We start from the raw sequence: 26643 nt of genomic DNA, 5'->3' as shown, positions 1-26643 counted from the left end.
ATAGCTGGTCTACGGCATATTTACAGAGCTTGATTTGCGGTTAGCTAAGTTCCTGTCGTACAGGCAGATCCAGACAGAATTCACTTATTTTCTTCCTTTCTTAAACATGATGTAGTTGTTGCTGTGGCTGCCCCTTGGATGTTTTCATCCTTTCCAATTCAAACAGCTGAATCCCTGCTGAACACTCCCTGCTTGTGTTTGCGTGTTCATTTCTGTTGTCTGGTTGCTGCCTTTTCAGACCAAAACATCTGTTCAATATGTTTCCCTGCACTGCCCACAGAGTGAAACAAGTCAACATTGGAGAGGGATTGAAAATCAAAATCCTCAGCAGGGGCTAACCCTGCCTCTGAAATGATAACACATACCACAGGTAGTACCAGTGATTTACAATACATCCAATGGCTCCATGCCCTTAATTAAAATGCAATTGCAATATTTCCAATATAGGAATAAATTCTCCATGCTTTGGGACCAGAACTGCTTACTCAGAAGCAGCTTGGATTGGATTTTCAAGTTTTATGATTCTGAAGATAAACATCTGGTGATACATACACAAGTGTAAGAAGTGCTTGGATGCCATCCTCCAACTGAAAATGGGGGCATTAGGAGCCTAATTTTCTTCTATGCTCTAAAAATCCCATTCTGTAATGTCTTGCACATCTAAGTATATATATATATATATATATATATATATACATCCCAGTAAATGGCTTTTGGCCCTTCTTTTCAGCCTCTACAGGTGAACACTCTTTTACATGAAGATCCCCTGAAAATGATACTCAGGGGATTGCAGAATAAAATCCTATCCTGTGAAATCAGCTTCCCCATTCTTCATCATTTTTCAACACTTTGGCAGCTTAAAGGGAAGATGTTTCCTAAATTCACCTCAGATGGTTGCTTTCCTATAAATAAATACATAAAAACTCCCGGGAAGTCCAAAGATCTCATCATAAAAGCATCTTGAGCTAGACTTACACATAAATAGCACATTCAAGTTGAGCCAACAACAGATCCATTGCAATTGGCACCATCTTTGCTAGTTAACAAGAAAGGACATAGATGAATGCCTCCTTAGGTTCTGCCAGTGACAAAATTGACATCCAATGGACACAATTCTACAGTTTTGATTTTCAATTGATAGTGAAAAGTCTAATTCTGGAAAACCTCTTGTGCCTAGGGAAGTTACACAGATATAAATGATACCCACTACCTACCAAGATGCTAATGAAAACTAATGCTGTACTTTCCAGGTCATACTGAAGCCTCCTATTTCTATATATTCCAATTTTAAATGCTTATCAGTTTGGAAAACCTGTCAAATACACGAAAGAATTATTAGTTATTCTTGAACATCGGGGCTTGAGCTTTTCAAAGAGAATAAGGGCATGAAAGTGGTGCAGAAAAGGTTGCAAGCATTAAACAAGTAACAATCCCCAAGGTAGATAAGCAACGCAGACCTAAATTGTAAAGAAATTTTAAAGGATCATATGTTCTTCTCTGCTGCAGAAGGGGAAATAGCACTGAAGGTACTGAGAGTGAAATGAATCCTCCAGTCTACTCTGGTAGTGACTATTTTTCCAGAGGAAGCCTACAGCCCTAGCTTAGAATAGGCACCTTTCTCTTATAAAGCTTAATTTAAGCAAAATAAATGACACACCATGGGCTTTTTTTCATTTTGTACTCCAGCATTTAAGAGATAGTACCATCAAAGTGATCTCAAAGATAGCTCAGTGGGAATGCTGTAAAAATTAACCTGTTGCTGGGATATCTTGTGTCAGGGATTTTTATACCTTCTTGGATGCAGCTCTAAAATGTATTACAGAGGCAATATATATCTGACACCAAGTTCACTTAGACTCCATGACACAGCAATAGTTCAGAGGGAACACAAGTACTGCCACAGTTGGCGTATCAGTCTTCATTTAGAAAACCTGTGAAAAAGCATCTGTAATCTTTCTCAGGTTACCTGAGTCTCCTACCTTTAGTATGCTGTGAGCTGCTGTGAAATACTTCCTCACAGCACTGCTGTTGGGGCTTAGAAAGCAGCTACAGACAATTTCTAAGCAATTGCCAAGCCCTTTGTTATGGATTTTATTTGCTGATCACAAATGTTTCCCAGTGGCTTTTACTGTAGTGCTCATTTTTAGTGGCCATTACAACTGCAGATTGGAAAAATATCAGAGTCTAGACTTCTATTCCAATATTACAAAGAGTAAATATTGCAACAGTTCTGACTGCAGATCAAAAAAAGTTTAACTTCAGTACTTTTTACACTTTGTATTTCTATGCCTACCTTTTTTAGACAGCGGTATTTTCCTTTGCATTAAGTGACTCACAAAGTTAGCTACATTATTATTAAAGTTTTCAATTCATAACATAGGAGGCTTTCCTAGATGCAGAAACCATTCTAATACATGGCGATATAAAATATCGCTCCATGCAAACACCCTCCTTCCAACAACCAAATGAAAACTTGGTTACATCAACATTTATCACCTTCCCCATTCACTTGGCTGATCGTTGCTCAAACACATCAAAAAGATATCAGAAACCTTTTCTGAGATTCGATGCAATTTGAAAAGATAGGATTTTATTCTGATGTGGTAAGAGAGCTTCTAATTATGCAGCTATTTCTTAGCATTCATTTAATTCTATATAATGGAATTCTTTAGTTTCCAAGCTGACAAATGGTTGTCAGTGAAGAAACAATTAGCAGTATGTTTGTGTAGACATGCTGATATCAGACAGTATAGAAACAAATGTAAAATAGTCTTTTCTAGGCATTGAAACCACCGTGAAAATACATTCTGTTGAAACCACACAGTAGTAGTAGCATTGGAGTAAGAACAATGCCCAAGTTGCTGCACAAGGGTAACTTGACACACAGATCTCGATGGCACTGCAGGAAGAAAAGCTCCCCTGCTGAACAGAACACAGCTCACAGCTAAATAATAAATCAGAGCATGTAGTCAAGCATCCTGCAAAAGCACATCTTGTTCCCACATCTCTGCCACTTCATGCCCTTCCTACCAATTCTAATCCATGGCCAATAGCTGACACAGCTGTGGTTGCAGCTGAGACCACAATGAAGATATCTTAACAGAAGTATTTTGTTTAAACAGCATAACCAAAAATTTACTGATAATTAGTGAGACTATCCAGAGTATAATGAAATACTAAGAAAAAATAAGAGGGAAAAAAAAATAAGAGGGAAAAAAAAACACACTCACATACACAAATATATATAGATATCTATCTATATATGTGTGTGTGTATACTCAACTCTGAGCCACTAGCTCAGTTTAGGTCCAGACAATCTGACAAGACTGAAGCAGCACTAGTTCTATCCCATATAAACTCTAACATCACTGTAGAAAGCCTGACTGCAGCAAGGACAATGTGTTGTACCCCTACTCCACCCTTATCCTGAGAGTGGAATTTTGCAATAATAGGAGAGGCAATTTGGAATAGCACTAACTCAGAATTTAGCACTAATAGTTATATACAAAACATTCCCACCTGCTTTCAAGATCACTGCACTGGAAAATACCAAATGCTTAACACTAAGACCAACATGAAATGTGCAGTAGCTTAACCTAAATTTCCTACCTGTAGCTAAACAAGGTGAATATACACAAAGTACTCTTTGGAGGAGATACACAAGTTGCAGGCAGACATACACAGTTAGAAATATTGTGCCCATTTCACCTCAGTGGAAGTTCGAAGTCTAGGATGAATCAGATGATGTATTGTTTCTCTGTTCCACTTGAATATAATTCTATTAATTCTTTAATATTGTTTATTATTATATTCACTATTACAATATTTTACATATTTTTAATTTCAAGTCATACAATGGACTTGATTCAATCAAAAATATGTCATTAAACTATTACATGCTTAATATTAAATCCATGCTTAATTCTGCACAAAATCAGGAACAAGCCTGAAGCTATAAGCTTTGCCTACAATACAGCAATGACTATCTATGCAAATACGCATCTTATGTGAATCTACTGCATACACAGAAAGCCCTTTTACGAAATATTAGAAAACTTAAAAGCGTAACATGATTCACTGGAAGGTTAAAACCATGAAATCAGAAAGTTAAAGCACCTTATAGCAGAACCTATGCTCCGTTCTCTCAACTACAATTGCATATGCCTATAGTTATGCTACCTCACAGTTTGTAACGTTAATTTTTTTCCTCATTTTCATCCTCTGTAGTCACCTCTTTAGCATATTCTTGGTAAATGCAAAGATGAGTAGCAAGCACTGGATTTACAAAATTATAATCTGAAAATAAGATGTATATTGAAGATTAGGAGTTGAGGTTGTAATACACAGGGCACAGAGAAAATAATACAAAGAAAAATCTGAAGGCATGGAACACAATAAGTGAGGGTAAAATTACACCATGGGATGTCTACTTGTGGAGAAAGAAAAATAGAAATATATTCTTAATGAAAACATTTTCAGATTATAGCCATAAATTTGAAGCTACTGCAATGTATTTTCATTACACACACATTTATACATAATGTTTTAGACATTTTAGTACACATAAGAAGACAGGACCACATTTAAATATGCTACCATCTTTTTACAGGGAGTTGAAGCCCATGAAATGTGTCATGAGATGAAATACTCTCCGTAGAGTTGCAAAATGCCATGGACTAGTTCTTTGACTTCCATTCCCCTCCACTGCTCATTAAAGGAATGTCCTTAAGGCACTCTTCAGTTATTACTTCTCCTGGCATATAGCTATTGCAATGTATAACATTTGAGGGAAAAAAGCTAAAAAGAGGATAGCTGGGGGGGGCAGGAGGGATGGCCTCCTCAGATGAAACAACGTGAAGTCTGGCATGTCATTAATGCTGTGGAAGAGAACACGGTTTGGAAACATTGAGGAAGTGCCTGGTGGGACTGCGAGGTTTACACACGTCAGGATCTTCTGTGTCACTAAAGGTTGATTCTGTTTGAAACCTACCTGGAACTACTCATCCCTAGGATTTTGACTCAATCTGCTTTTATCACCTTGGGAACAGGTAAACATGCTCTTCTGGCATTTACTGTTCATTCATATTCATTTTTTTAAAGACCTGGTTAAACATAAGCACATCCTGACAACTCCAGAATACATGTAAACCCTTGAAAAAAAAGTACAATACAGAGAGGGAAAAAACAAGAAGAAAACCCAGAGCAAACATCAAGGGGATTGCTCACCGCCTGCTCAGCAACAGGAGCGTTGCAGCTGCCCACCCCTGCACTATCTGCCCAAACACATCCAGCAAAAACAAAATCACTGCTCCACTCTGCTCTGACTCAGACAAGGTACTTAGGGAATAGCCACTGAATACAGCAGCAGAGGCTGTCTGTTTAATACCTTACACTGGGCTGAGCATCAGTGAGTCACTGCTGCTGTAACACAAACCAACTTGGAGACAACATAAAAAGCAAAGGAGAAGAAACTCAGCTATAGCCAGCATGCAAACAAAAAACTGAAACTGAGGGATTTTGTAAGGCTGTTCTGTACAAGAGGGCAAGAACTAAAGCATCTTTGTGACCTTTTGGGTTTTTTTCAGTGTTCCCTGCTAGGTTCTTGGTGGCAGGGATTAAAAACCCTTCTTAATCAAGGTGCAACATGCTGAGATCTGTAACAGGTCATACCACAGAAACATTTGAGGAAATATTCTTGAAACATAACCACCAATGAGTTTCAAGGTCTTTAGCAACATACAGAGAAATACATATTTTCCTTAGTAATGTCAGAGCTAGATGTAATCAAGATGCTAATGAGGGAAAAGTCCCATCCTCACGTGGCCCACTGAATACTGTGCTGACCATGTTACTCTAGGACGGAACCCACCTCCATTCATTCTTGTTGCCTGCCCTAAATCCACCACCACAAAGGAACATTTCCCCCTGTAGTAATTCAATAGGGTGCAACTCAAAAACATTCCTGTCTTTGGTCTGGACACAATTACAGGATTCATGGAGTCAGGAGAGTGCATTACAGACCCAGGTTCAAGAAAAAGTACAAACTTTGTTGTTCTGTTTTCTTCTATTTAAAAGGGAAAAAGAAATCTTTTTTTTTTTTTTGTTTTACTTCATCACTTAAACACCACATGAAAAGTAGCAATATATGAACAATTAGATTTTCCATAATTATACCTGTCATATTTGCATAGAACAAAATTTATTGCCTCAGGGAAGTTTTAATTACAATCAAGTGGTGGGTGATTGAAGTTTTAATAAGAAATAGTGAACTGAAAATACATTAAATCCCCAAACAATTCTATATAAAAAAGCCAATCTTTGTCCCAGAGTGTCTTGAACCTTAAGACTGACAGAACTTCTCTTGCTATTAAAAGATGAAAAACTTGAAATAGCTTCATGATGTCACTGTTAACTAAACATAGGGAAGGTGTTAAGAGCTCACACAATGCAGTTCTTTCAGTTTGCAAGGAATGAGTACAAAAAAACCAAACTAAACCAAATAAAAAGCAAACAAACCAACCAGAACACCCCAAAGCCCACTAGGAATTCTGTTTTTGTTGGTTTTTTTTGGGGGAGGCACAGTCCAGTAAACTACTGTTATACAAAAAATGTATTTTTTCATAGCTAAACTAAATATCACCACACTCTGAATGTGTTATATTCTGTACTCCTCTATAACAGTGGCTTCTAAACAATTTGTTTTTGTGGACCACTTCCAAATCCATATTGATGGGTTTTAACTATTTTGAAAGTTAATATTAAATAAAAGCGCATTTCTCTGGCAGTCACAATTCAATGCAAATTGTTGAAACATATTTGTGGATTCATCCCCTCCCTTGGGAGCTGGTGCTCTACACCTTAACTGCTTTTGTTTGACAAATATCACGTCCATCAACCTGGAAGAACAAACCAACTGGTTTTGTCTCTGGAAAATATTAGCAGAATTCTGTAAATAAAGCCTGGATGGTACCAAAAATATAATTTATGAAGGCCAAAAATGAAATAGTATCTTTTAAAAAGTAAAAATTAAGAGCCTAGAACAAGACTAAGGAGAATGTAGAAAAAAAAACACACTAATTAGAAAAAACTTTATTCACTAACTTTGATGGCATCAAAGATTCAGAGAAACAGAGCAAAGGCTTCCCCTATGGCTGACTTTTGGGCATTAGCAGAAGTGCAAGAGCATCTACTTATGCTCTAAATACTCATCCACAGTCCTTAATTCAGAGGTGCAGTGCCTAGCACACATTCTAACTGCCATACATTTTTGAGATGTCTTGCAATATAAAGAAGATTATGATGATGTTTAAATTGAGACAAATACAATGGGAAAAGAGTTTATTCTCATCTAGCTAAATACTATAAAAACTCAAATGAAAGCCCTTCTGTATCATCCTCCCTCCTGGTTCTGTGAATCCTTTGTTCCTCACACAATGGCTCAGCACTGATATGATGGAGGAATAGCCAAGGAAGAATTAGTGTATTTCTGTTCAGTCTAGCTTGTAATTAAGTGATCAGAACACTCTTTTGGAGGGTGGGAGATAAACACAAACTTTCTTTGAAGTTAAATTTGATCTCAAATCCCTAATTTCCTAGACAGCCGATTTGCTGAATCTTCTTCCAAACATATTAGAAATGAAAACTTACAAAAAAACCCTAAATCAAACACACAAAAAGAAGAAAAACCTCAACCACAGCATCTCTGTAGCACGGTCCTAAGTAGAAGATTTCAGTCTGATCCTGAAGAACTTAAGGTGTCATCTTGCAACATTTACCCAAATGGCTTCAGTTGCACCTGTGTAAGACATCCTGGTCTTAGCACATACATATCTGTCTTCCAGCTGTGCTTGTCTCATGTCTGTATGCCACAGGTGCAGTATGGACCCAGGTGACTCCGTGTTTCTGATTCCACCAGGACACTCAAGTCCTGGTGTTAAAATCAGGCATACTTGGGAGACTTCAGTGTTTGGAGCTAGGTCATCAAAAATCCCCTTCCCTCTGAACACCGGGAACAAACATGTAAACATATTTGTAGACAGACCACTGAGGACCACTTCCACCTCCACGTGAGTTCATAAATCAAATTCAAACACATAACAAATGCGAGCCCTTTAGGACTTTATTTGAAGAGCATCAACTTCTATCTGCTAAGCAGCTATATAAAAGGGAATGAAAAATGTTCCTGGACTGACCTTGGACTTTGAAGAAACCATATCTTCATCACATAGACACATCATAAAATGTGTCATCCCCTTGTTTCTTGAAGCTTTCCCATCAAAGAGAATCTTTTTATTCAAGCAAAAGGATTAACATAAAAGCGTGTGAAGTACCTTAGCCTCTACTGATTAATAGAGCTTTTTTGAAGGTGAAGCTTACATTTGTTTATCAGCAATTTTACAGCTGGATCACAGAAATTTAGAAATTGCAATTTAGACCTTCAGGAAACAGCACAAAGCATTTTATCCCACTGCTTTCCTTCAGCATATCCTGCTTTCTAAAATTTTCCACAGAGACTTATGGCACAAGGAAATTGCTGGGCTCCTGGGGAATTTTGCCTTTTGTACTAACAAGTACATCAAAATCAGTGTTGCAAAGAAAGCTGACAGGAGCTCTCTTAAGGCATGTTTTAATACGGAAATTCCACTGGAAAGCCCAAAAGATGTGATAAAGGTGGCAGGTGGACACCTTAAACTGGTAAGGGAGAAAAACTTATGAAAGAAAACTGCCAGGTGAACACAACACCTGAATCTGCTTCATACATTCATGAAGACAGAAATTCAGTATTTCTTCTTAACTAGCTCTGCAGCAAGCTGTTTCCAGGGACTCAAACCCTGCTGATCCTATTCCTTTAAAGCTTACTTGGAAGAATCCCAGATTTACCTGTGTTCTTTCCCAAGGGTCCCAATTAGCTGCATGCCTGAAATACTGGCTCAAACTGAGCTACCAAAATGCTGGAGGAAAAACTCAACTATTCCAGGAAACAATTTGTTACACGACTGAACCCATACTGTTATCCAGTGCTACAGTGCATCTAAGGATACTGCAGCTATATAACAAGCATTATGGCCATGCAGTAGATGGCTACCTTTACACAATTCTTTCCAGAAACGGAAAAAAAATTAGGAAGACTGACTGAAATAAAAGACCGTTCAACTACTCATTGCTGAATTTTATCAAATTACATGACCAGCAACCAACCCAAATGTAGGGTTTTGTCTTTTACTCGATCACAGAACACGACTTTAAAAGGGGTTTAAAATCAGATTGTGATGTCTATTCTGCAATTCAATAGGTCCTTATTGCAGCAAGAGTTCTACTGAAGCTGAAAGTTAGTTTGATGCGTGTATGTATTTCATCAGTCAAAACTGGCATCTTTAAATTTAATCTTCTTCTGGCTCCACAGTAACAATTATTGCCTTTAGCTTAATCTTACTGAAAATGTGACCGAAAAAACGGTAGAACAAATGCATGGAAAAAATGAACAGTTTCACTGTAGCAAAGTATTTTAATTTCTCATTAGGGAAGAAAAGATTTAACTACATTTATCTTCCAATGTAAAACATTCACCAAAAGTAATTAAAACCTTTTGGATTTTGATAACATTTATTTAATCTGAACTTATTTTTTTTTTTATTTACTGTATTTTGTCTGGCTGCTAATGATTTACTGTTGATTTTTCTTGTTAAGAATTACTTATCTGAATACCTACCACCACAAACATAGTTGCAGCACCCGAGCACTCTGTCATGATCTTCTGATCTTAGGCCTGCCAAAGAATTATGTCTGAAGTCACAGAAGAGGGAAATCATGTGCTGAAAGATGCATGTTCTATCCTATCCTACCATATCTTACTCCATCCTACCATATCCTACCCTATCCTATCCCCAGTCATGTTCTAAAAGAGGACATGGAACATGATGCAGGCACCCAAGACATGGTAGTTCCCTCATAAAATCTCTGCCCTGCCCCAAATACTCTATTTCCAGCATCACACACCAATTATGAGAGTGAACATTGCATAAGCACAAAGCAGTGAAATGGTAAGCCTGGAGACCCAAAAGTCCTTGACAATTAGGAACGGTTCTATATTATTATCTATCTTTCACTGCACTTGTGCTTTAATTCTGCCTTCTAAAATGCAAATTGAACTAAATTGCAATTCAAATGTTTTGAGAACTTATTAAAACTCTAAAATTCTTACAGGAAATGTAATTCAAAAGAACTGTCATCATCAGATGTTTTATCATTAGAAATAGGACCAGGAATTTAGAGATTTCATAGCATTTATAGAAAATAGTGACTGTGTCTTGGACACAGGCAGCCTAAAAAGTATTTATAAGGTGAAAAGGGTGATCAATTTAAGATGAGTTACTGTGATGCTGTAGCAACACAGTCTAATTTGAACTTTGAATATGGGGAATGCAGAAAAAGAGAAACAAAGGGTACAAAGCATTCCACTAAGACAAATACTGGTATCATGCATACAACCAGGTATCAATGCTCTTAAAAAAAAGGTACTGAAAGACAAAATAAGATGCTTGAAAGAGTTCCAAAATCAATATACAGCTACTATATAACAGTTTGTGTATAACTTGTGTGTGCGAGTTTGGACCACTGAGATCACGACTTACATTTGGTTCTTCTCAGTAATATTTAATAGAACTTTCAGAAAACAAGTGAAGTTTTCATTTCACAGAGAATTTAAAAGTTTTAAAATACAGTTTTGTTGTGGTTGAAAAAGTGAACTTAGGAACTGAAGGAAAGGTCAGGAGTCTTGGGAGGACTGGCCAAACAGCAGTAGAGTATAGAAGCCAACACTGGCAATCCTCAAAAACTCCTATATTTTTCTTCAGTCTGTTTAGACAGGCAAACCTCCATTAAAGAAATAAATTGGAGCAAATTCAACTCCTAGGATAAAATATTATTATTTTTAAAAAGTTGTATTTTTTGTCACTGAAAGACCATTCTTTTACAAAATATCTGACTAGCCACAGTGGAAAAGACTCTTAAAGCAGTAAATTCATCAATGTGCTTCTTGGGCAGACAATCTGAAGTCACCAGGCCAAGAAATAAGTAAGAAAATAGTTCTCTTTGCCTATCAGGCAGAAACAGATAGAAAAATATCTGCAGGAGAAGAAGCTGCCTGAGGGTAAGCCTCAGCTAAGAAGGGTAGCAAAGCTCTGGAGACAAAAACTGGGATAAATCCAAGAAAAGCAAAAACAGCAGTTTGGGTTGCATTGTTTTCTTTTTAAATCTGAGCTTCTGAAGCTGAAAAGAAAGTAACTTTATAACCAAAAGGAACCAAAAGTGTTATCTAGAACAAGATTTCACTTTTCACAGCTGGTACATCACTCCCGCCCGTCCAGCTTAGGGTAATGCTTTAATGAGGCTTTGCACCTGAAGAACATAATTCACAAAGGAGATTTCAGTATCCATAAACCCAGACAAAGAAACTTGCTTGTAACAAACACATGAAGAAATCCCCCAGAGAGCTTAAAAAACAACAACACAACCTCTGGGAAATTAGCCATGGTGGTTTATTTCGTAAGGGATTTTGCTCAAGTGAATATATACAGGGGACTGAATGGGAAAGAACTGCTGCAGCTATCACTGCTCCTTATTTTTCTCCATATCAAATGGGAATGCAAGAAAGCTATCAGTGACAATCTACCGTGTAAGGAGATAAAATAGTTAAATTCTGAAGCTGATCATCCAATAACATTATTTGCCACAAGCTCTTTTTAGTTTTCATCATCCCAGGCACTAACTGCATCCAGAGCTCTAACTGCAATAGGCTGTGCTAGCAGGACAGAGATTCAGCAGGTGTCTCTCTAAGCTAGAGTACTAAATGCTGTTTCAGCACTACATACAGTTCAGGTCCACAAAAATCAAAATGATGACACATGGATCCTGTAAGGATATGGTAATTGGGAAGGATGAACCTCTCTTTATCAGTCAACACTAATACAACATCTGCAGAAGGCAAATCAAGGAAACTGTGAAAACATGGAAACAGGCAATATTTGTAAGAGCTTTCATTGCAAGCACTCTGATTTATTTTTCATACTTCTATGATGCCTTGCAAGGTATGTGAGTTATGTGACTCCATCCTCTGATGCATAATGTTGCATCTATACAACCTGGCTTTCAGTTAATAAAATAAGACTCTAGGAAAGACAAATAAAACCAGATTCAAACCTCTGAAATGGACAGTTGACAAATGTTTGTTTTCACAAGTGTCACATCTTGCTAGCTGTCATTCCAAAACACACTTGCTTCAGCAGCTACAACTGACTTTAAAAATAAGCTACATTTGCATCTGGAAATTTAAGGAAAGTTCATACCGGCTAATAGGCTCAGTATTATAGTCTAAAAAAAGCATATATATCTAAAACTAGTGCTAGTGTGCAAATTTCCAGTGAAGGTAGTTTTAAAAGCAGTGCGTTATCAATCTTAAACTCACCTGCAAAGTTCCTGCCATATCCAAAGTAGCTATTTCTGCTATTTGGACCAGCTCTAGTCATGGACTGAAATCTAAATCTAACGCTGCTGAAAGTAGCTGACGGTGTCTATTCCAAATACTCACAGAAAGCATCCAGTAATAAAATCTAGGAATTTTCCACCTCGGTGAGTTACTCAGTATGTGGAGAATTGATGGGGATATAAAAAGTAAACATCTAAATAGCCCCAGTGCCCTAAGTCTGTAAAATTCTACCAAATAAATAACGGGAAAGACATAAAGAACCAATGTTATGTAAAACGTAAGGTATTCATGATCTTAGAGTCCTTATACAGAGAAAGGTTCATTTTATTTGTAATTTTTCTAAAACACCAATATTTTTTCTAGTACCATATTGGCACAACTAAAGCTGTTTGGTTTGTGATGTTGGTACACACTTTGTGTGATCTTTTCATTAAATATCTTTTCCTACAGCTGAAAAGCCATCTCCAGTTTTAAGTGAAAAGTTAAAATAAAAGAATAAAATATGTTGAAATGTTAAAGAGAAGAAGCAACCACAGCCTAACAATTCCAAGGGTAAAAGTAACAGAGTGAAAAATAAAACATAAAACCTGTGTACATGGTACAGAAACATCCACAGACAAAATTTCAGTTCAGCTATTTGATCAGTAATTTACTCAAGCTAATTTGCTCTTCCCCATCCTTGTAGACTTCTTAGAAACCAGACCTGAAATTATTTTGGTGAACAACCTGGCACAGAAAGTCCACTGGTAGGAAAGAGAGGAAGGGAAAGACATTTTATCTTGATCAACCTTCTGACACCACCACAACTCAGTATTAAAATGAGACCTCTCCCTTTCTCTCTCTATGAGATATCACAGGTGTGCATAAGAAAGTAATAGGAAACATCAGGTGACTCCATCAACTCAAGCCCTAGGTCATCAGTGGCTTCTAATGACAAAATCACAGAGTTTACTCTGTCATCATTAAAATAACAAGGAAAGTCAGAGTCACAGATCACCCGCAACTTAAAGAGGATCTAAATTACAGCTCTGGAGAATGGCCTAATTTTCAGACAAGGACTTTGGCTCTCACAGACTGAGAATGAGAGTAAATGGATTTAACATATTTGAAGGGATGATAATGAAGGTGGAGGGCAACTGTTACTATGTGACTGGTGAAAGCAAGGACAGGCAGCCAAGGAAGAATACAGGGATATTGTCCAGGAAGTTAGGGACCACGTTAGGAAAGCTAAGGCCCAGTTAGAATTAAACTTGGCTAGGGATGTGAAATATAACAGAAAGGGATTCTATAGTTATATAGCAAATAAAAGACAGACTAGGGACAAAGTAGGCCCCCTCCGGAAGCTATCAGGAGAACTGGCTACCCTGGATTCAGAGAAGGCTGAGGTTCTGAATGACTTCTTTGCCTCAGTCTTCAATGGCAAAGGCTCTGACTGCACCACCCAAGTCTTGGAAGGCAGATGCAGACACTGTGAGAATGAAGACCTTGGGCCCACTGTAAGAGAGGATCTGGTTCGAGATCATCTTGAGAACCTGAATGTGCCCAAGTCTATGGAACTTGATGAAATCCATCCCCGGGTCCTGAAGGAGCTGGTGAATGAAGTTGCTAAGCCACTGTCCATCATATTTGAGAAATCATGGCAGTCAGGTGATATTCCCGATGACTGGAAAAAGGGAAATATAACCCCCATTTTCAAGAAGGGGAAAATGGATGACCCTGGGAACTACAGACCAGTCAGTCTCACCTCTGTGCCTGGCAAAATCTTGGAGCAGATTCTCCTGGATGGCATGCTAAGGCACATGAAGAAAAACAAGGTGCTTGGTGACAGCCAGCATGGCTTCACTAAGGGGAAATCCTGCCTGACCAATTTGGTGGCCTTCTATGATGGGGCCACATAACTGATGGACAGGGGTAGAGCAGTTGATGTCATCTACCTGGACTTGGTACAAAGCATTCAACACTGTCCCACACGACATCCTTGTCTCTAAATTGGAAGGACATCAATTTGATGGATGGACCACTCAGTGGATAAAGAACTGGCTGGATGGCCGCAAACAAAGAGTTGTGGTCAATGGCTCAATGTCCAGCTGGAGACCAGTAATGAGTGGTGTCCCTCAGGGATTGGTGTTGGGACTAGTTTTGTTCAACATCTTTGTCGCTGACATGGACAGTGGGATTCAAGGCCAAGTTGGACATAGCCTTGGGTGACATGTCTTAGTGTGAGGTGTCCCTGACCACGGCAGGGGGGGTTGGAACTATTCTATGATTCTATGACTTTTGCACAGATTATAGTGTGGATTGGAGGACTTTAGCCCTATGATCAGAGGAGTTAAATGGGAAGAAAAAGAACTGAGTTGCACGTACTTCTCCCTGGTCAGATGTTTTGTGTACTTTGTTTTTAGATTAGAAGATAACTGGAAAAATACATACTTCCAGTCTACACACTGGAAGATAGTTTAGATGCAATTTCAACACACCTGTGCAAGTGTATCTGGATCTAGATGCTTATCCATATGTATACACAGATATTTTCAGCTCTCAGACCTGGCCAAAGTCCTCACAGAGTGATTAGCTCTAAGTTTTACAGTACCATACTAGTATAGGCAATTTTCGATTAGCAGACCAGAAGGTGGGTGTCCCAGATTTTATTTGAGGATGTTCGGTTACTTTTAGGCATTCAAACAAAATTCAAGCTGGAGTTCTGGATCCCTTCCAAAAAACAAGAGTATGAAGCACACTTACAAAAGTTATTTTAGTTTTGTAGGTCTTTCAGGCTGCAGAAAAGTTCCCAACCCTATTTAAAGTTTACAGCATCTCAGGCCAGGAGTCTCAAAATACATTATATCACATGTTCATTTAATCTTCCTAGTTATATTGTGAGACACTGAAGGCGAGCAGGGAAATACTAAGAGATCTGGACACACTTGCACAGCTGTGTTGAAACTGCATCTAAACCAGCAGATAAACATTCTAAGCTCCACAGTCACAGACACAGTTGTGCGTATTGGACATTACCCAACAGCACGTAGAGGGAACCTGTCTCCTAGCACACAATCTGTGCCTCAGTTTCCATGGAAACTCAGTTTCCTCAGTTTTCAGAAGAAACCAAGGCATAAAGACTGGACTGAAGATACGATGCCTTTTGCTGGGAAGGCTGAAGAAATCAAGACAATAAAGTGCAAATCCATATGGAACTCATCTTTGTCTATATGCAGCCCAAGAAGACAAGGTTATTGACTAGTACCTTCCATTGAAAGACCTTAACATAAGAGTTTAATAGATAAAAGAGAAAACAAATGATCCCACAGCAAAATAAAGCAATATTAAGCAGGAATTTGTCAGTGTAGATATGAATGCCTCTCATTCTCTAGTGAAATGTAATTTAGTAGACTTTGCTTTACACAAATGATTATTCTGTTGCATTAGAATATGGGCAGTAATGGAAGAAGTGTTTATTAATAAATGTACTGTGAGCATACACCATAGTGTTGACAAGAAGATACTGAAACTGAGGCTTTCCAGAAAGAGTTATTTCACAGTGGAAAAGAAGATTTGCAGAGGAATATGTATACATCTTAATTTCGAATATAAGGACAAGTAGGATTCATCTCAAAGTACTACACAAACATGTTGCCAACAGTTAAGTAAGTTACAAATGCAGAAAGGAATCTTATCTGAGCAAGAAATATGATGTTTTAATCCTGTTTCCAAAATTTTCTGCTGGATGTGTTTGCAAAGACTGTTAGTAGGTGTTTATTCATCATTTTTTTCTCTTAATTTTAATTCTCTGTTACCTAAGAGATCCACACCTGCTTACTCTCTTCAATTCAAATATACCAGCAGTAATTAGCAAGAAGTTAAAACTGTAGATTTTCCTGCCGTAGAAGATTCAGGATTTTCCCCTATACTTAATGAATAATGGGCTGCTCAGATGGGTAGAGGAAAGCCAAGGGCTGCACCCCCAAGATCACGCAAGAGTGAAGCTGCACCTTAGATTTGGTGGGCAGCACTGGATTGAATATTACTTTCAGATGTCATATTTCATTTACCTCACAACACAGTGCATGAACAGAAAACAAAATCCCAGAAGAGCACTTTGTAAAGCACAGAATTTTTAAAATATGCCTTTCTAAAAACAGAATTCACAATTTTAAATTTTATAGTGTGGCAACAAAAATTATGATCTGTGCAAAACTTAACCTTAATATTTTACATGCGTAATAAAATATGAGTCCATCTCACATATTAATATGTTTAAAAGGATTTATTTTTATATAGTCAGTGAGAAAATATTTTAACTCCTCAAACCATATTTTATAAATATATTGGAAGGTTAGGTACTCTATTTAGTATTTCTAATGATACTCATGAAATAATATTAGTAACCCCCAGATACAAGTATTCTTGTCTTTTGTATAAAGAAAAGTATGTGTGGGTTAATTCTTTAGTTTCCCTCTGAACTGAAAGATTATGATCTATTAGCATGATCTACATAACCCCAGAAAACTATTGCACTGATGAATGGGATAGGGATTTTAAAATAGAGGGTTAACTCTAGTGAAAATGAACAATTTAGCTGCAAGACTGCTTAATGGGCTAGGCATACTATTTGTTGGTATCCTTGGAAAGATTGTGTACATGAAAAATATCCAAGAATCTTTGTGAGTTTTGCCTGTAGTTATTGCAAGATATATTTTCAATGAAATCTCCACCCGTTTTCCATTAACACACTTGGAAATGCAGGTTGCAATGGTAGCACAGCTAGTATGTGCCCTACCTTTTAACAAGATAGATACACAGAGACAGAGTATTAACTTGCTTATAATACCATAGAATCATAGAATATCTCAAGTTGGAAGGGGCCCATAAGGATCATCAAATCAAAGGACAACATGCATACCATATGCATATGGAAATTCCATAATATCAAAATAGTGTGTGTTCCGTAGGGTTAGGCCAGGCAGATAGGTAATGCTAAACAACAGTAAACCACTAAAGAAATGTTTACTATTTGACCAATAGGCTGTACTGCAAGATAGTCTTTGACATCCTTAACTATAAGGCTGTTGCCTGTCTTCCTCCTTACTACTCATAGCACTCTCTTCCTCCATTATGCTTTGTTGGAAAATTCTCCTTTTTTTTTTTTGTCCTAATTTTTTCTCCTCTTGCTAACATTTTCAAGTAATAGCTATCTAGGAAAGTTCAGATTATGCCTTTCCCTTTTCTCCTTCCCCAGGCAGGTACCTATTTCAACCACCTTTTTTAAGATTCTCCCAAACATAAATTCATACACATGACAAAAATAAAAACACTTTTTTCTTTAGAGCAAGATAAGTCATCTTTGTCCAGATTTTTGCTATAATCTTTTCTCATATAAACTAGAAATGAAACCACAACACTTTTCCATGTTTCCATTAATTATTTTTACCTTTAAGTCACAGCTAGAGAGTTTTATAGCACAAAGTTGCCTGAAAACACAAATAATCTGGAATGCAAGAGTTATTTCTCTTTCAAAGGTGCTCTTGCAGCTCAAGGGAAAACAGCTTATTATTACAAAAGTCATCACTAATATTTGCTTACCATAACCTTGCCCAAAGATTGTTTGTGAAGCAAGCCTACAGAAAATCATGGCATGCCTTGGGTATGCTAGTCTCTGAACAATGACACTGTTGATGCCATTCACAGGCACCTTCCTCGTGGCATCACTGGAGGATGTATCATCCTCTTGCATCATATTCTTTTCAGGATTCAGGTTTTAATTAACACTTTGAGTCATATTAGCCCCAACAGTAAAATCCTTTGTGTAATCATTAGTAGCAGTTCCATTCAACTCCACTCCTAATTTCAAAGAAAATGTGACCTAGCAGATTTAAGAAGACTTAAACTTTAGATAAATAATTCAGCTTCACTACATAAAATTTACAAAATGCCAGCATAAGGATAGTCCTTAAAAAACAGAAGAAAGAGAAATACATATGGAAGGTGAAGAAATTCTTCTAGAAGAAAGTAACAGTTCAGATGCAGGACATAATAAGTGAATGTCTACTGTGTATAAAAATAATCCAGAGGAAGGTTTAAAATCAGAAGTCACTGAAAGCTCTGATATAAATCCAGGATAACTACAAATAGAAAAGCCAGTATAAATATCTGAGCCATTAGGAGCAACTGGACTTATGGAACATCCTTCCTCTAACTGAATCTTCTTTTACACCAGGGAACTGAATCGTATTACTGTTCTCAAGAAGAGACTGTGGGCTTTCCTGAAGTGAGGCAGGGACTCTTCTTCCACACTGACAGAAAAACTGTTCTGGAATCTCTTCTAAAGCATAAGATAATTTTCTTGCAGTTTTAAGATCAAACCACCACAGGCACACACAAAACCCTTACATTAATTTTGAGTCACAAGAAAGTATAAAGTTTGGCTGTGGTAATTTAAAAACATCACACTTAAATGGCTTGATGTGAAAATAGTGGAAAAACTGGTACATTCACAAAGCTCTGCAAATGACTTATAATATTTTGCAATAATAATACCAAGTCCACAGAGTGCTACAAAAACAGATGCCCATTGCATTAAAACAGGAAAACAAACAAAAAAGCATATCTATTTTGCACTTGAGTGAAGCACAGAAGCTTTGGCCCAGATAACCCTGATGTACACTGCATGTTAGGGAAGCTATGGGAACTAAAAAAGTGAACTCCTCTTAAGAATAGTAAGGCAGAAAAATGGGTACATCCTGTGGTACCTATTCAGGGATAACAGACAAAACAAAATCCCATTGCCTACACAAAGGCTAGTCCTGAAGACAGCTTGCAAGCAGCAGTTTCACTCTCAGACTATTTCTTCAGCTGCATAAAACTGTACTGGTAAGAAGACTGCTTGGGTGGGACTCATCTCCAACTTTATACATCTACAATATAGACATTTACATTGAGGCTCCTCTGAAAGACGAAGCAAGAAGTAAGTACTTCTGGGCTGGAGTTCATCCCATTTTAAAGTCTTATTCAGAGCTTGTCAGGTCAATCCTGACTGAGAAGTGCCTGTTTCATTCCACTGAACAAAAAAGGAGCTTAGGACTACCAGCTGAGTAGACGTCTACAGTTAGGTGAATTAATCCCTCTTTCTTCTCTCTTTAACTTTAAAAGACACGTCCAAACTCATCTGCAAGTCTATGTGGATATGTAATTGCTCAGAAAATCCCAGTTTGATGTCCCATCCTTTAAACCTATGTCTAGTAGTTCTAGTCTGTAAAAAGCATGTTTATGAATTCATCCAGATCCCCCCCATGCACATTTGTTCAGCATCTTTTGGAAAGCACTCTAAACTCTTATACGAGTCAGAGTGATGTGACTAGGAATCATAAAAGCAATTACCCAGGTTTGGTGTCTTACAGGATAGAAGAGAAAGGGACTGCTGGCAAAAGCACTTTTAAGAAATAGCTACTTCTTATTTAAAGCATGAAGAATTGTGAGATTACAATGCAGCACGGTCTTCGCACTAATAGTTCAAGATTAAATTTGCTGGTATGAAACATGATTGAAATACAGATTAAATTAGCAAATCAGAGATAGAATGGGTATGGAAATTAATCTGATTCACATATGATTACATTTGTTGAAGGAGAAGGATAACTTGCTGCCATCAGGAAAGACTGAATAAGACAGACCAAATATCAACAGATATAGTTAGTGTACATACACACTATATAGAATAGTACCAAAATGAACAATCATGACTTCAAAGATACCATTATTTTTACATCACATTTAAAAAAGCTCTACTTCTTGTTTCCTCAGCATCACTGCTGGCTGTAGAGTACAGTGATCTTCAAGTCATAAACATTAATGTGCATCACTTAGAGGAATATTTTCCAATCTATTTATAACTTGATTTGTTACTTGGACATGGTTCCTAATCTGCCATCAATATTATGAGCATCTGCCCTATGCCAATGAACTAATGAGTTCATTTTCTACCATGAAGTCACAAGCTATCTTTCTACATGTCATATCCTATACACATCAGGCTGACATTGCCCGTAAGTGTATAGGCAGCAAAAATAACAATAAACTCATGTTTCAATAATAAATAATGATTTTTTAAAATGCTAAATAGAAAATTCAGTCCATTAGTACTCACCACCAAGGCTTTAGATCTGTTACTCAGAAGCTTTTCAATGTCTCTGGCTGCAAGTTCCACGAGCTGACGAGGGTTGTTGGCTTCCACAGTATACAAATCTCTGTTTTTCAGATAAATCTGCAAGAAGAGGTAAAAATGGAAATAAATCAAAATGGCAACAGACATTCAAAATCAGCAAAGTGACTTGACAGGACAGGCATCATGATGTCATAGAATCATAGAACAGTTAGGGTTGGAAATGACCTTAAGATCATCAAGTTCCAACCCCCCTGCCATGGGCAGGGACACCTCACACTAAACCATGTCACCCAAGGCCTCATCCAACCTGGTCTTGAACACTGCCAGGGACGGAGTATTCACAACCTCCCTGGGAAACCTATTCCAGTGCCTCACCACCCTAACAGGAAAGAATTTCCTCCTTATATCCAATCTAAACTTCCCCTGTTTAAGTTTTAACCTGTTACCCCTTGTCCTATCACTACAGTCTCTAATGAAGAGTCCTTCCCCAGCATCCCTATAGGCCCCCTGAGATACTGGAAGGCTGCTATGCGGTCTCCATGCCCTCTGTTCTTACTACAGAGCTTCAGAAAGGCGCCTTGGATTAAAGAAATACTTCACCTTTTTGTCTGAGAGGTAAGAGGTGCCACTAAAAATCATTTATTACATCTTCAAAACTGACTGTGTCTAGCAATGGATAGTTCAGCTGCTAAATGCTCAAGGATTCTGATTCCCATATCATGCTGAGAGAAGAGTAAAATGGAGATCCTTTGAAATGACTGAAGTTGAAATCAAATAGTTACTGCTGGATTGAATTCTTCCTTGAATGCTGAACAACAAAAAAAAAAGTTTGAAGTGAATCACTTAAGTTATCCTAATGTAACGAGTTTGGTTCCTTATTTATTGTTTCATATGATAGTGAAGAAGAAGCAAAGGACAAAACCAAGAAAGGAGATAAAAAGGCAAAAGAATTAAAAAGGGGAAATAGGGAAGTCAAAGGAGGGGAAAAGATGGGGTGAAAGAAGGGGGAAAGAACTATAATCATGTTACTCCTCTATCATGAGTAAAGGTTATGTCTGGTAAGAGAAGATTAACTGTTTCCAAAGTGGAACACATATATAAAGGAGATAATCTGATTTGTTAAACAAAGCCACTACAATGAAATGCACTCAACCACAAGAGGTAAAGAAGAAAAAAGTAGTAAGAAACCCATTTGCCTATCACTAGAACTGGATAAAGCAAAAACACATTTTTGGGGGAGGGGGCAGGGAAAGAAAAAAACCTTATGGCTTGATAGGCAAATGGGGAAAACTAGCCGATGCAACCAACAGATGGCCTGAGTTTACTCAAGTACTTTGCCCCTTCGCAACGCTGCCTGATGGGGGCCATGCTATCTCCTGGGGAGTAATTCCAGGCACAAGCAGGAACGGGTCCAGCACTAATACACTGGCTGCCATCCAACACAAGACCAAAAAACTACAGACCAGACAGAGTCTACCAGCATTGCCAGGTTTCTTGGGTTAAAACTGTGGAGACCTTAAAGAAACTCACCAAAATGTGCTTCCAGTGCTTGTAGCTGATGGGTATTTATCACAGTCAAATTTCTGACAACTACAGTCATAGCTGCAAATTTTTATTGGGCACATCTCATATGCTGTCATCGGTTTTCAGCACTTTTGAATTTCACAACGATGATGCTGGGGTTTGGGTTTTTTTCCTTCAGAAGTACCATCTTTCCTTCCCATCAGTAACTGAGTAATTGGAATAAGCTTTACTTTTTTATATAGTAGCAATTACTTTTAAAAAATCAGTGCATCATGAGCAGAAAACCACTACTCAGGTTATAGTTTGGATATTTTTGAGGTGCTTTATTTTCAAAATTACTCCATAAAATGTTTATCTTCAGTATAATTTAGAGTATAATTTGGTATAAAGGACTGCAGTGACCAGAAAAACCTTACAGTCCTACAGGCAGGGCAAGAGTAAAAATCAGTTTTATAGATCCATGGTTTCTTGAATCAAGAATGGAAATTTCAGAGGAGCCTCAAAACTGACCAAACTCTCAGGTTCTCCCATCAAGAGCAAATATTCACCCTGATCACAGAAGGAACAGACACTGGAATGTGGGTGTTACAAGGTGTTTGTGTCTTATTCTTTGAAGAGAAGCGAGTACCAAATTCTTTAAACTTCATTTGTGACTGTGTAAAGTGCACCTGCATCAAAAGTTATTAGATTTATAGAAGAATAGTCACAAGATTTTGTAAATAGGTTAGAAGAATGTAAAATAACTTTCACAAAAGTTTTTAAATAGTGAGTTTATATTAAGTTTATGCTTTAAGAAGAATGGTTTTAATAAGAACTTTAAAGCATTCTTTTATTTCTGAAAATGTTTACTTTCCTTTGTTCAATGTTTTTTCTTGTTTCTTCATGCAGTTGCTTTTCAATTGCTACTCAATGGTGAAAGCATAAAATTTCAATATAAACCTGTTTCCTATGAAAGTTTTAACTAAGGAAAAAACATGTTAAAATTTGGAGGGAAAAAAATCCATTTCATTGTAATTAAATTGTTTAGTAATACACAAACATTAAGAAAGCCACAAGCTCAGAAAATATACAGTAAGGGCACAGTCAAGTATGTGCTCATGAAGGTTTGAAGTGATGGGTGATAGGGATGACTTGGAGATTGTGCTGACCAGCTACATAAGGACAAGTGCTGTAGATGCTTAGAAATGTTTAAGCACTTAGTTAAATATGACTTCTAACATGCTGTTACCTCACTGCCTCACCAGAAGTTAAGGTGATGGCACACTGCATCCATACAACTGTGATTTTCCACCCCACCAACCAGAAACCCAGTACAAATAATTTATTGGACTTAATGTTTCACTACAGAGCAGTTGAGAGTAAGCAATGCTGGTAAGGGACTGAGAAGCTGAACAGAAAGTTTGCACTTTCATCCTTATCTAACCCATTCTTATAGCAAACATATGAACCTATAAACCCCAATCTGAAAACACTCAATCTTTTCACACACCCCATTCCTATAAGGAAGTTATTCCCATACCTCCAAGCTTGAATGGTTTGAAAGCTGCAGACTACCACAGCATGGCCTAGCGGGTGTATTTGTGAGAAAAAAAAAAACACATTTAGATTTTTTCTTCTCCAGCACAACTTATCAGAATAGTTCAAAAACCTGAATCATTCAACAAGGAGATCACCACTGCAAGAGACAGGAGTTCTATTAAAACTTAAGATCTTTCTAACAGGCACTGTGGGTCCTGCTGTGCACAAGATCCCATCTAGATTTGAGTTAGTGACTCTTGTTCTCCTCCTCCTTGCTTTACCCCATGGCAGGGCTCAGAGCACCTACCTCCCCTGCTTCCACTGCTGGTGACAGATTTATCCCACAAGCTCCTAAACAAAAGACATCAGAAATAATTCAGAATTTCAACACTTCTTTACATTCCTGGAGCGTGAGACCTGCCTCAACTACCAAGGAATAGCTTAAGAATTATTCACTATTTATTGAAGAGGTGTGTACATGATTTAGTTGTTGCCTGCTCCCCTTCCATTCAGCTGTAGCACTGCAGCATTTCAGCACAACTCCACATGGGGAAATGATAAATGCTTCAGGATTTGGCACTCTTATTTCTCCAAGCCTCCCACCTAGAAGTCAAACACAATTAGCAGAAGCTCATCTCAAACAGACACAAAGGGTCTTATCAGCAAAGGTGTGCTCATTCGTCTTTCAAAATGCAATTTGGCAAGCTCTGTGGCTTGTTAAGAAGAGTTAATTTTAATACATTTTATTAAATTGCTTTGACCGAGTGAATACAAGTTTCTGTTGGCTTTTACATCTAAAATAATTTTTAGTACTTTAATCACACTTGTTTTGCGAAAAGCCCTCCCAGTTGTCAGTAAAACCCTAGAGTTTCTCACAGAATAAAGCCTCATTACATGACTAAGTAAAATCTGTAAGGTCAAAGCACAAAAAACACTTCAGTTTTTCTATGAAGTCAATAGCCTTGTACTGCTTGATTCAGGCAGGAATGTAATACAATTGCTTTCTCAATGATGAATATGTATTCTGGTATAATGAACTGCAAGGTGTTAGGGGAGAGAATATGATAGAGTCGCATTAGGGTGAAACAACACAAGAAGGACAATAGTTGACTGTGGTGAAGATTAGAAAATCTGACAGCTCCTCAGCAGAACATGGCCCTCTCCATTCAGTCTTCAAGGACATATTTATAAATCTCTCACAAAGAGACATTCTCTTGTTTTATATAAGACTCATGAGGGAAAATCAACCACTTCTGTACAAATTGGGAAAGAACGAAAGATGCACCTTTGTTATACGGCTCTTGCTACACTGTAGCCATGGAGATTGAGGCCCACTGTAACAGTAAAATGTTATTTAAATGGTCCTTATTACACTCAGAAAAAGTTCCTGAGAGTAATAAATCATCTGTGCTTTGGATCTGTGGCTTCCCATGGCAAATTTCTCCTGGTCCTTCCAAAAAGTCTCTTGCTTTCTACCACCACAGGGCATTAATAAGTCTCAATGACCACAACCTGCTTCACTGGGAACCTTCACCTGCACTGTTGCCCATAGGCTCCATTTCAGTCCGGTCCTTGGCTATGGAATATGTATGCCTGTCTTCAGCCCTACAGCTTCCATCAACTTTGACCCTATGCCATAGCTAGCCTATCTCCTCGATGAACCCCTCACATGTATGCTAAATCTTTTCTCCAGTCCTGCGTCTTGGATGGATGTTGGATCTCACTGATGTAAGAAAAGGGGAGAAGGGGAGCCATCTGACAGACAGCCAAATAGATGAAGAGAACTTGGGAGCAGGAAAAGTCAGAAAACAGAAATAATCACTCAATCCATGTAAGTGATTATCATTGTTAACTTTTTTATTACTGTAGATATTTTCCTTGAACACAAATTTTTAGTAGTCATAGAAAAATACATAATCTGCCCAGAGGCACCTAATTTTATATTCTTTCTACCATATCCTATTTCCAAAATTATACTAGTTCTTTCTATTTCTAATACATGCCATAGATTTCTCTTTCCTCACAAGACATTTCTTTTCTTTGAATCACAAGCCATCTATTGTGGAAAACATTGAAAAATGCTCCTTCCCAAGCAGCATTCTGTCTGTTCAAAGAACTCAGTCTGAGTATGTAAAATATGTCTTTCTCTCCATTACATATAATGTATAGATTACAGCTGCTCCCTCGCAACTCACAGATGCCTTCATTCTTGAAATTCATGGCAACAACACAAAGGAAAAAACACCCCAATAGTTTACTGTAGCTGTTGCTTTTCAGAATCACTCGCTTGATCACTGACTGCTGTAAAGGTCTGGGATGACAAGTGACGGGGCAGCTGATATGTTGAAAACCATGACATGTCATAGTAGTAATGTGCACATTAGGAAAAATATTATCAGAGCTAGCTCATTCTCAAGTAACATATTCAGGCCCAGGCAGCAAAAAAGGCCAATGACATTGCAGCCTGTATCAGTAATAGTGTGGCCAGCAGGACCAAGGCAGTTATCATCCCCCTGTATTGGGGACTGGTGAGGCCACAGCTTGAATCCTGTGTTCAGTTCTGGGCCCACCACTACAAGAAAGATATTGAGGTGCTGGAGAGGGGCCAGAGAAGGGCAACAAAGCTGGCGAAGGGTCTAAAGCCGGTGAAAGGACCTCTTATGAGGAGCAGCTGAGGGAATTGGGGTTGTTTAGTCTGGAGAAGAGAAGGCTCAAGGGGGACCTTATTGCTCTCTACAACTACCTGAAAGGAGGCTGTAGTGAGGTGGGGGTCGGTCTTTTCTCCCAGAAAACAAGAGGTAATGGCCTCAAGCTGTGACAGGGGAGGTTTAGATTGGATATCAGGAAAAATTTCTTCAAAGAGAGAGTTGTCAGACATTGGAACAGGCTGCCCAGGGAAGTGGTGGAATCACCGTTTCTAGGAGTGTTCAAAAACTGTGCAGATGAGGCCTTCAGTGAC

The 26643-nt window shown here is 38.0% G+C and overlaps 1 protein-coding gene across 9 annotated transcripts in view; it reads right to left on the bottom strand.

The window, feature by feature from the left end:
* The window catches only part of CACNA2D1 (calcium voltage-gated channel auxiliary subunit alpha2delta 1), a 387883-nt gene that overhangs the window by 291703 nt on the left and 69537 nt on the right, over positions 1-26643 (bottom strand). For all 9 annotated transcript variants that reach the window (XM_061467295.1, XM_061467296.1, XM_061467298.1 and 6 more), the window contains exon 3: positions 20625-20741. In XM_061467295.1, the coding sequence (XP_061323279.1) occupies positions 20625-20741 (117 nt within the window). The remainder of the gene's footprint in view (positions 1-20624; positions 20742-26643) is intronic.

This window comes from Pezoporus flaviventris, unplaced genomic scaffold (genome assembly GCF_033815535.1).
Source record: "Pezoporus flaviventris isolate CSIRO_AGI_PZ_B2104156 unplaced genomic scaffold, CSIRO_AGI_Pfla_v1 ptg000045l, whole genome shotgun sequence".
NCBI classification, from domain to species: Eukaryota; Metazoa; Chordata; class Aves; order Psittaciformes; family Psittacidae; genus Pezoporus; species Pezoporus flaviventris.
This window is presented reverse-complemented; position numbering and strand designations above follow the sequence as displayed.